Here is a 12,500-nt window from a genome sequence, read left to right as displayed (position 1 = left end):
ACCTCAGACCATGTTTACCACAGTCCGGTGCCTTAACCGTTAGGCCATAATCCCTAGATTAATTATACTGTTTATTTTTATCGCTTATAAATTTAGATTTTGTTATCGTTGTTTTTTTTAAGCGATACATCTATATATATATATATATATATATATATATACATATACATATACATATATATATACATATACATATACATATATATATATATATATATATATACATATACATATATATATATATATATATATATATATATATTTTGATATATATATATATATATTTTGAATATATATATATTTTTGAATTTCCAACGTCTTTTTTCCGTTTCTCTGAAATAGAACTGCGTCACACTGTGCACGTGAAACATTTTCAAATATTTCGTACTGGTATTTTTTGTTTCTTAATCTCATTCAGCTAGAGGAAGTCTCGAAATAAAGACGAAATGTTGATGAACACATAATACGGTTTGTTCCTTTTTATTTTCTCTATTTTGTCGGAATACTATTTTCATCATTATATATATATATATACATACATAGTATAATACTTATTAAATACCTACGGACACTAGTGTTTCATCCTTTCTGGAATAATCAGTTCGGAGTGTCATTATTAAAACCAGTAGATGGCTTCTGTTGCTTGGATCGAATCTATCTTTAGATCCGTTAGCAAGGATCTAATTTATTCGGCCACAGTTAACCGCTAGACATCGTGTTAAAATTTATACATGTTTTCAAATGATCTGATCATTATATGATGATCTTCGCATAAGAGTCAAATTAACCGACTTTTATTTCAACTGAAAGTGCTCAACGATAAGAAACGAGTTTTTTTTAAGTGGCTGACATAATTATTTACTATAATAATTATTAAGTACCTACAGACACTAGTGTATATATATACATATATACATATACATATATATATATATATATATATATATACATATACATATATATATATATATATATATATATATATATATAATTATTTTTTTACTAGGATAATTAAATACCTACAGACACTAGTGTTCAATCATGCGGGAATCTTCAGTGCAATGTGTCACGTTTAACACTAGCCAACATATTCGAACCCGGCAACACGAGCCATCTCTGGCTCGATTAGCAAAGACTGTATCCAATCGGCTACCATTAACCGCGTGAAATAACGTTGAATTTAAACATTTTATTTTAAAATGTTCTTCACGTTAGTCACATCTCCAGTACTAACGAATACTGCAACACTATCTCATTGATTACTGTACACGCAATAACCCTTATCCCTGAGTGGCTTCCGGGCCTTGATATGTGGTGACTTCCATGTAAAATAAAAACTAAACAAATACAAACTTACCAGAGAATCATCTTGCGGGAAGACCGCGTCGAACGCGAACGTCTTTGGAGCGACGATAGCAGTTGTTCTTCGTGTGGCTGTAATGTAGCCACTGGCGGACGGATCGTGAAGGGTGACCTGTTTCTTGCGGGCATCAACCGACAGTATCATTGCCCCATGTTCACTGTGGTTGCCCGTGTTTGGTGGCGGTGTGCATATACGAACCATAACTTTTACCTAAAAAATGAGAAAAAAAAATAATTACTTGCAAATTTTTTATTTATTTATTACATTTTTACGCACTTCTGCATGTCAGGAAAGCAGGAACCCGGAACGGAATTTAAAAGGGAGGTCATTTATAAAAATTAGGAATAATAGAGGTCCAAGGATAGACCCTTGAGGCACTCTCGCGTTTATATCATATTGTTTAGATGTACGACCGTCGAAGACAACTTGGATTTGATTTTTCTATTACTTAAGACGGATTTAATTACATTATGTATTCTTGCCTTTTGGTCAAGATCAAAGTGTAGTATCTGTTCTTCAGATGCTGCACTTAAGATAATTTGTACCAGTCAATGGAGGGGAAACCCTCTATACTGGGACAATTATTATTTTTGGTAACCAGAGTGCCCCCTTTTTGCCTACTTTTAGGGGAGCTGGTTTTTACCTCACATTAAAAACGGCCTTGTGCCTAATTTGCTCAGTGGGGGAGCAAATAAATACCATCTGTTCTTCAGATGCTGCAAGCTATGACTAGCTATGACTAGCAAAGACCAGATGTGGGGGCAACCCCACATGCCTGACCTTTAACCAGCTCCCATTTCCCACCTCTCGGGAGCTGGTCCCCTTTTTCCCTTCCCCCTCCCCTTTACTCCTCACATTAAAAATCGGCCTTGTGCCTAATTTGCTCGGTGGGGGAGCAAATAAATACCATCTGTTCTTCAGATGCTGCACTTCATTTTCTTGTTCTCTTTCGGTGGAGGAGAAATCCTTCACGACTGAGACAATTTTTATTTTTGTACCTTTTCTCCACGTTAAAAAACGACCCTGGTGTCTAACTCTGTCCCGTGGGGAGGCATAGTAAATAGGTACATTATGTATTCTTCCAGTGATACCATATTATCTCATTTTTCTTAGAAGACTATAGTGCCATACCCTTTCAAAAGCCTTAGATATATCTAGGGCTATCGCTCTACTAGGTGTATCAGAATTTTGGGGGAATTTTTGACACCCCTAACAGAAAACTGCGATTAAAATATAGAAAACTCGTAATTTCTCTTTCTAAAGTGGGTTGTTTATTTTCTTTATAGAATATGCTTCCAAAAAAAAAAAACTATTTAAGTTGTTTGAAAAATAATAGAAATATTATTTTTCATTGTTTAAAAAACAGTGTTTACAAAGTGCGTGCGTGCGCTCTGGGGAGCCATTTTGTTACGTAGTGAAATCAATTGATTTTTATGAGATGAATATTTTTCAATTTTTAAACTTTAAAAATCTATCAAAATTTTCCTATTCGTTCAATTGTTACGTTTTTTTTTTCAGGGTGAATGTAAAATTTTATGCTCTTTCCGATAAACTGAATATAATATTTTAGACAAACGTTGTTTTATAAATTCACCCCCCCCCATTTTGAAATGTCTATGAGAATTTTAATAATTAATTTTGGTTGACACGTTTTATATATCACAAATTGAAGATAAAACATCAATAAATAAAATACTCAAATTTAAAACAACAAATAAATATCACTTATCTGTAAATTTACCGGTAAAGTCCAAAATGTAAATCCTTCTTTTTTCGATAACCACGTGTTTTTTTTTGTTTTGTTTTTTTACGTGGAAGCTTAATTTTTGTTTAGAATTTTCAAGTCAATATTTTTCGGTCAGTGTATATTTTTATATTTAATTCCTGGTTTCGTTTTTTTCGATATAAAAAAAAGACGATACCATATAATGCAGATTTATAGTATAATAAATAAAAAATTCAGGTATTTCGTATATATTATTAAAGAGTCGTGATTTCAAACGTAGAAAAAATATGCTTAAATATGTTATTTTAATTTATTCAGATTTCGTATATATTATTAAAGCGTCGCGATTTTAGACATAAAAAAAATATGCTTAAATATGTTATTTTAATTTGTTCGGATTTCGTATATATTATTCTGGAATTCCATTCCAGGTCCCTGCTTCCCCAACAGTACTGACGTGCAGAAGTTCAAATGTAACGTGAACCGACACCTTGCTACCCTAATCCCTACATAGTACCCCAGTAGTTGTTGCCCCTGATAGTAGCCCCCTACACCAAAGTTGCAATTTGCCTTGTTTGGGGTGAAAATGTAATAAAAAAAAAAATTAAAAAAAAAAACTGCTTTTGAGTAATGGCAGTTGCACAAGTCGACGTAAACCATTGGGGAGAGTGGGGCTTACTATAAAATTTCCGCATGGGAACATGCGCTTCGATTGCAGTTTTGAACCAGTCAGTGGTCTCGTTTGCACATTGTTCAGCAGGGAGAGAGAAAATATTTTTCCATGGAGCATCTCTAATTAGTTCCCTGATGGCTTCCCAGTCAGCCTTATTATAATATCTCGTTGTTTTGAGCACTGGCTCTTCAGTTTGGGGTCAAGAGTTTAGGGCGATTTCAACCATTATCACTGCATGATCAGCGTTCCCGAAGGCAGAGCGGTAGCTCTAGATATATCTAAGGCTTTTGACAGGATATGGCATGAGGGTCTCCTCAGTAAAATCATTGCCTCTGAGATGGGTATATATGCTGATGACACTACACTCTATGGCAGACACGACAGGAAGACGAATGAACACATTTCTAAACAAATGGCAGAAACACTAGAGGAAGACCTCCAATCTGTAGTGGAATGGGGACAAAAGTGGTTGGTCGCGTTCAATGCTGCCAAGACTAAACTAGTTTCATTCAATAATTACAAGAAACCCTCTCTACCACCCATAGCAATGGCCAACGACTCTTTATCTGAGAGTCCATCTTTCAAACTCCTTGGCCTAACGTTCACAGGAAACATGAGTTGGAACAATTACATTGAAGGCATTGCCAGGGCCGCTGCAAGAAAGGTAGGCTCTCTCTACCGTGCTAGAAAACTACTAACACCCGAAAGTATCCTGTACCTCTATAAGGCCACCATTCGCCCATGTATGGAGTATTGCTGCCACATCTGGGTTGGTGCATCTGCTACTAGTCTCTCGCTCCTTGACAAGGTTCAAAAGAGAGTCGCAAACCTGATAGGCCCTGAACTGTCATCTAAGCTTCAGCCTCTGTCCCATCGACGAAATGTTGCATCCCTCTGCCTTTTCTACAAGTATTTTAGTGGTGAATGCTCTGACGAACTGCAATCACTTGTGCCCCCACGACGCGAGCACCCTCGACAAACCCGACAGGCTACTAGATCCCACCCCCACACTGTAGAGATCCCTAGATGTAAAAGATCTTTTTACTCCAATAGTTTCTTCCCCAGAACCGCAAGATAGTAGCCCCCTACACCAAAGTGGCAATTTGCCTTGTTTGGGGTGAAAATGTAATAAAAAAAAAAAATTTAAAAAAAACTAAAAAAAATATGCTTAAATGTTATTTTAATTTGTTCGGATTTCGTATATATTATTAAAGAGTCGTGATTTCAAACGTAAAAAAATATGTTTAAATATGTTATTTTAATTTGTTCCGATTTCATATATATTATTAAAGAGTCGTGATTTCAAACGTAAAAAAATACGCTTAAATATGTTATTAAAATTTGTTCAGATTTTGTATATATTATTAAAGAGTCGTGATTTCAAACGTAAAAAAATACGTTAAAATATGTTATTTCAATTTGTTCGGATTTCGTATATATTATTAAAGAGTCGTGATTTCAAACGTAAAAAAATACGCTTAAATATGTTATTTTAAGTTGTTCGGATTTCGTATATATTATTAAAGAGTCGTGATTTCAAACGTAAAAAAATACGTTTAAATATGTTGTTTTAATTTGTTCGGATTTCGTATATATTATTAAAGAGTCGTGATTTCAAACGTAAAAAAATACACTTAAATATGTTGTTTTAATTTGTTCGGATTTCGTATATATTATTAAAGAGTCGTGATTTCAAACGTAAAAAAAAATACGCTTAAATATGTTATTTTAATTTGGTCGGATTTCGTATATATTATTAAAGAGTCGTGATTTCAAACGTAAAAAAATACGCTTAAATATGTTATTTTAATTTGTTCGGATTTCGTATATATTATAAAAGAGTCGCGATTTCAAACGTAAAAAAATACGTTTAAATATGTTATTTTCATTTATTCGGAGTTCGTACATATTATTAAAGAGTCGTGATTTCAAACGTAAAAAAATATGCTAAAATATGTTATTTTAATTTGTTAAGATTTCGTATATATTATTAAAGAGTCGTGATTTCAAACGTAAAAAAAATACGTTTAAATATGTTATTTTAATTTGTTCAGATTTTGTATAAATTATTGAAGAGCTGTGATTTCAAACGTAAAAAAATACGTTTTAATATGTTATTTTAATTTGTTCGGATTTCGTATATATTATTAAAGAGTCGTGATTTCAAACGTAAAAAAATACGCTTAAATATGTTATTTTAATTTGTTCGGATTTCGTATATATTATTAAAGAGTCGTGATTTCAAACGTAAAAAAATATGCTTAAATATGTTATTTTAATTTGTTCGGATTTCGTATATATTATTAAAGAGTCGTGATTTCAAACGTAAAAAAATATGCTTAAATATGTTATATTAATTTGTTCGGATTTCGTATATATTATTAAAGAGTCGTGATTTCAAACGTAAAAAAAATACGCTTAAATATGTTATTTTGATTTGTTAGGATTTCGTATATATTATTAAAGAGTCGTGATTTTGAACGTAGAAAAAATACGTTTAAATATGTTATATTAATTTGTTCCGATTTCGTATATATTATTAAAGAGTCGTGATTTCAAACGTAAAAAAAATATGCTTAAATATGTTATTTTAATTTGTTCGGATTTCGTATATATTATTAAAGAGTCGTGATTTCAAACGTAAAAAAATATGCTTAAATATGTTATATTAATTTGTTCGGATTTCGTATATATTATTAAAGAGTCGTGATTTCAAACGTAAAAAAATATGCTTAAATATGTTATTTTAATTTGTTCGGATTTCGTATATATTATTAAAGAGTCGTGGTTTAAAACGTAAAAAAATACGCTTAAATATGTTATTTTAATTTGTTCCGATTTCGTATATATTATTAAAGAGTCGTGATTTCAAACGTAAAAAAATACGCTTAAATATGTTATTTTAATTTGTTCGGATTTCGTATATATTATTAAAGTGTCGTGATTTCAAACGTAAAAAAATACGCTTAAATATGTTATTTTAATTTGTTCGGATTTCGTATATATTATTAAAGAGTAATGATTTCAAACGTAAAAAAAAATACGTTTATATATGTTATTTTAATTTGTTCGGATTTCGTATATATTATTAAAGAGTCGTGATTAAAAACGTAAAAAAATACGCTTAAATATGTTATTTTAATTTGTTCGGATTTCGTATATATTATTAAAGAGTCGTGATTTCAAACGTAAAAAAAATACGCTTAAATATGTTATTTTAATTTTTTCCGATTTCGTATATATTATTAAAGAGTCGTGATTTCAAACGTAAAAAAATATGTTTGAATATTTTGTTTTAATTTGTTCGAATTTCGTATATATTATTAAAGAGTCGTGATTTCAAACATAAAAAAAATACGTTTAAATATGTTATTTTAATTTGTTCGGATTTCGTATATATTATTAAAGAGTCGTGATTACAAACGTAAACAAATACACTTAAATATGTTATTTTAATTTGTTCGGATGTCGTATATATTATTAAAGAGTCGTGATTTCAAACATAAAAAAAATACGTTTAAATATGTTATTTTAATTTGTTCGGATTTCGTATATATTATTAAAGAGTCGTGATTTCAAACGTAAAAAAAATACGCTTAAATATGTTATTTTAATTTGTTCGGATTTCGTATATATTATTAAAGAGTCGTGATTTCAAACGTAAACAAATACGCTTAAATATGTTATTTTAATTTGTTCGGATGTCGTATATATTATTAAAGAGTCGTGATTTCAAACGTAAAAAAAATACGCTTAAATATGTTATTTTAATTTCAGATCTCGTATATATTATTAAAGAGTCGTGATTTCAAACGTAGAAAAAATATGCTTAAATATATTATTTTAATTTATTCAGATTTCGTATATATTATTAAAGCGTCGCGATTTTAGACGTAAAAAAATATGCTTAAATATGTTATTTTAATTTGTTCGGATTTCGTATATATTATTCTGGAATTCCATTCCAGGTCCCTGCTTCCCCAACAGTACTAACGTGCAGAAGTTCAAATGTAACGTGAACCGACACCTTGCTGCCCAAATCCCTACATAGTACCCCAGTAGTTGTTGCCCCTGATTGTAGCCCCCTACACCCAAGTTGCAATTTGCCTTGTTTGGGGTGAAAATGTAATAAAGAAAAAAAAAAAAAAAAAAAACTGCTTTTGAGGAATGGCAGTTGCACAAGTCGACGTAAACCATTGGGGAGAGTGGGGCTTACTATAAAATTTCCGCATGGGAACATGCGCTTCGATTGCAGTTTTGAACCAGTCAGTTGTCTCATTTGCACATTGTTCAGCAGGGAGAGAGAAAATATTTTTCCATGGAGCATTTCTAATTAGTTCCCTGATGGCTTCCCAGTCAGCCTTATTATAATATCTCGTTGTTTTGAGCACTGGCTCTTCAGTTTGGGGTCTAGAGTTTAGGGCGATTTCAACCATTATCACTGCATGATCAGCGTTCCCGAAGGCAGAGCGGTAGCTCTAGATATATCTAAGGCTTTTGACAGGATATGGCATGAGGGTCTCCTCAGTAAAATCATTGCCTCTGAGATGGGTATATATGCTGATGACACTACACTCTATGGCAGACACGACAGGAAGACGAATGAACACATTTCTAAACAAATGGCAGAAACACTAGAGGAAGACCTCCAATCTGTAGTGGAATGGGGACAAAAGTGGTTGGTCGCGTTCAATGCTGCCAAGACTAAACTAGTTTCATTCAATAATTACAAGAAACCCTCTCTACCACCCATAGCAATGGCCAACGACTCTTTATCTGAGAGTCCATCTTTCAAACTCCTTGGCCTAACGTTCACAGGAAACATGAGTTGGAACAATTACATTGAAGGCATTGCCAGGGCCGCTGCAAGAAAGGTAGGCTCTCTCTACCGTGCTAGAAAACTACTTACACCCGAAAGTATCCTGTACCTCTATAAGGCCACCATTCGCCCATGTATGGAGTATTGCTGCCACATCTGGGCTGGTGCATCTGCTACTAGTCTCTCGCTCCTTGACAAGGTTCAAAAGAGAGTCGCAAACCTGATAGGCCCTGAACTGGCATCTAAGCTTCAGCCTCTGTCCCATCGACGAAATGTTGCATCCCTCTGCCTTTTCTACAAGTATTTTAGTGGTGAATGCTCTGACGAACTGCAATCACTTGTGCCCCCACGACGCGAGCACCCTCGACAAACCCGACAGGCTACTAGATCCCACCCCCACACTGTAGAGATCCCTAGATGTAAAAGATCTTTTTACTCCAATAGTTTCTTCCCCAGAACCGCAAGATAGTAGCCCCCTACACCAAAGTGGCAATTTGCCTTGTTTGGGGTGAAAATGTAATAAAAAAAAAAAATTTAAAAAAAACCTAAAAAAAATATGCTAAAATTTTATTTTAATTTGTTCGGATTTCGTATATATTATTAAAGAGTCGTGATTCCAAACGTAAAAAAATATGTTTAAATATGTTATTTAAATTTGTTCGGATTTCGTATATATTATTAAAGAGTCGTGATTTAAAACGTAAAAAAATATGTTTAAATATGTTATTTTAATTTGTTCCGATTTCATATATATTATTAAAGAGTCGTGATTTCAAACGTAAAAAAATACGCTTAAATATGTTATTTAAATTTGTTCGGATTTCGTATATATTATTAAAGAGTCGTGATTTCAAACGTAAATAAAATAGGTTGAAATATGTTATTTTAATTTGTCTGGATTTCGTATGTATTATTAAAGAGTCGTGATTTCAAACGTAAAAAAATACGTTTAAATATGTTATTTTAATTTGTTCGGATTTCGTATATATTATTAAAGAGTCGTGATTTCAAACGTAAAAAAATACGCTTAAATATGTTATTTAAATTTGTTCGGATTTCGTATATATTATTAAAGAGTCGTGATTTCAAACGTAAAAAAATACGCTTAAATATGTTATTTTAATTTGTCTGGATTTCGTATGTATTATTAAAGAGTCGTGATTTCAAACGTAAAAAAATACGCTTAAATATGTTATTTTAATTTTTACAGATTTCGTATATATTATTAAAGAGTCGTGATTTCAAACGTAAAAAAATACGCTTAAATATGTTATTTAAATTTGTTCGGATTTCGTATATATTATTAAAGAGTCGTGATTTCAAACGTGAAAAAAATATGCTTAAATATGTTATTTAAATTTGTTCGGATTTCGTATATATTATTAAAGAGTCGTGATTTCAAACGTAAAAAAAATACGTTAAAATATGTTATTTTAATTTGTTCGGATTTCGTATATATTATTAAAGAGTCGTGATTTCAAACGTAAACAAATACGTTTAAATATGTTATTTTAATTTGTTCCGATTTCATATATATTATTAAAGAGTCGTGATTTCAAACGTAAAAAAATACGCTTAAATATGTTATTTAAATTTGTTCGGATTTCATATATATTATTAAAGAGTCGTGATTTCAAACGTAAAAAAATATGTTTAAATATGTTGTTTTAATTTGTTCGAATTTCGTATATATTATTAAAGAGTCGTGATTTCAAACGTAAATAAAATAGGTTGAAATATGTTATTTTAATTTGTCTGGATTTCGTATGTATTATTAAAGAGTCGTGATTTCAAACGTAAAAAAATACGTTTGAATATGTTATTTTAATTTGTTCGGATTTCGTATATATTATTAAAGAGTCGTGATTTCAAACGTACAAAAATACGCTTAAATATGTTATTTTAATTTGTTCCGATTTCGTATATATTATTAAAGAGTCGTGATTTCAAACGTGACAAAATACGCTTAAATATGTTATTTTAATTTGTTCCGATTTCGTATATATTATTAAAGAGTCGTGATTTCAAACGTAAAAAAGTACGCTTAAATATGTTATTTTAATTTGTTCGGATTTCGTATATATTATTAAAGAGTCGTGATTTCAAACGTGACAAAATACGCTTAAATATGTTATTTTAATTTGTTCCGATTTCGTATATATTATTAAAGAGTCGTGATTTCAAACGTGACAAAATACGCTTAAATATGTTATTTTAATTTGTTCCGATTTCGTATATATTATTAAAGAGTCCTGATTTCAAACGTAAAAAAAATACGTTTAAATATGTTATTTTAATTTGTTCGGATTTCGTATATATTATTAAATAGTCGTGATTTCAAACGTAAAAAAATACGCTTAAATATATTGTTTTTATTTGTTAAGATTTCGTATATATTATTAAAGAGTCGTTATTTCAAACGTAAAAAAATATGCTTAAATATGTTATTTAAATTTGTTCGGATTTCGTATATATTATTAAACAGTCGTGATTTCAAACGTAAAAAAAATACGCTTAAATATGTTATTTTAATTTGTTCCGATTTCATATATATTATTAAAGAGTCGTGATTTCAAACGTAAAAAAATACGCTTAAATATGTTATTTTGATTTGTTAGGATTTCGTATATATTATTAAAGAGTCGTGATTTCAAACGTAAAAAAATACGCTTAAATATGTTATTTTAATTTGTTCGGATTTCGTATATATTATTAATGAGTCGGGATTTCAAACGTAAAAAAAATACGCTTAAATATGTTATTTTAATTTGTTCGGATTTCGTATATATTATTAAAGAGTCGTGATTATAAACGTAAAAAAAATAAACTTAAATATGTTATTTTAATTTGTTCGGATTTCGTATATATCATTAAAGAGTCGTGATTTCAAACGTAAAAAAAATACGCTTAAATATGTTATTTTAATTTGTTCGGATTTCGTATATATTATTAAAGAGTCGTGATTTCAAACGTAAAAAAAATACGCTTAAATATGTTATTTTAATTTGTTCGGATTTCGTATATATTATTAATGAGTCGTGATTTCAAACGTAAAAAAAATACGGTTAAATATGTTATTTTAATTTGTTCGGATTTCGTATATATTATTAAAGAGTCGTGATTTCAAACGTAAAAAAATACGCTTAAATATGTTATTTTAATTTGTTCGGATTTCGTATATATTATTAAAGAGTCGTGATTTCAAACGTGAAAAAAATATGCTTAAATATGTTATTTTAATTTGTTCGGATTTCGTATATATTATTAAAGAGTCGTGATTTCAAACGTAAACAAATATGCTTCAATATGTTATTTTAATTTGTTCGGATTTCGTATATATTATTAAAGAGTCGTGATTGCAAACGTAAAAAAAATACGGTTAAATATGTTATTTTAATTTATTCAGATTTTGTATATATTATTAAAGAGTCGTGATTTCAAACGTAAAAAAAATACGGTTAAATATGTTATTTTAATTTATTCAGATTTCGTATATATTATTAAAGAGTCGTGATTTCAAACGTAAAAAAATACGCTTAAATATGTTATTTTAATTTGTTCGGATTTCGTATATTTTATTAAAGAGTCGTGATTTCAAACGAAAAAAAAAATATGCTTAAATATGTTATTTTTATTTGTTCGGATTTCGTATATATTATTAAAGAGTCGTGATTTAAAACGAAAAAATAAGTTTAAATAAGTTTTTTTAATTTGTTTGTATTTCGTATATATTATTAAAGAGTCGTGATTTCAAACGTAAAAAAAATATGCTTAAATATGTTATTTAAATTTGTTCGGATTTCGTATATATTATTAAAGAGTCGTGATTTAAAACGAAAAAATAAGTTTAAATAAGTTTTTTTAATTTGTTTGTATTTCGTATATATTATTAAAGAGTCGTGATTTCAAACGTAAAAAA

The 12,500-nt window shown here is 30.0% G+C and overlaps 1 protein-coding gene across 2 annotated transcripts in view; it reads right to left on the bottom strand.

The window, feature by feature from the left end:
- LOC145268437 (uncharacterized) overlaps window positions 1-12,500 on the bottom strand; it is a 1,138,892-nt gene that overhangs the window by 407,775 nt on the left and 718,617 nt on the right. For both annotated transcript variants that reach the window (XM_080123996.1, XM_080123997.1), the window contains one exon: window positions 1,358-1,573. In XM_080123996.1, the coding sequence (XP_079980122.1) occupies window positions 1,358-1,573 (216 nt within the window). The remainder of the gene's footprint in view (window positions 1-1,357; window positions 1,574-12,500) is intronic.

The sequence above is a fragment of the Euprymna scolopes genome, chromosome 43, assembly GCF_053919585.1.
Source record: "Euprymna scolopes isolate OS-2025 chromosome 43, ASM5391958v1, whole genome shotgun sequence".
NCBI classification, from domain to species: Eukaryota; Metazoa; Mollusca; class Cephalopoda; order Sepiida; family Sepiolidae; genus Euprymna; species Euprymna scolopes.
This window is presented reverse-complemented; position numbering and strand designations above follow the sequence as displayed.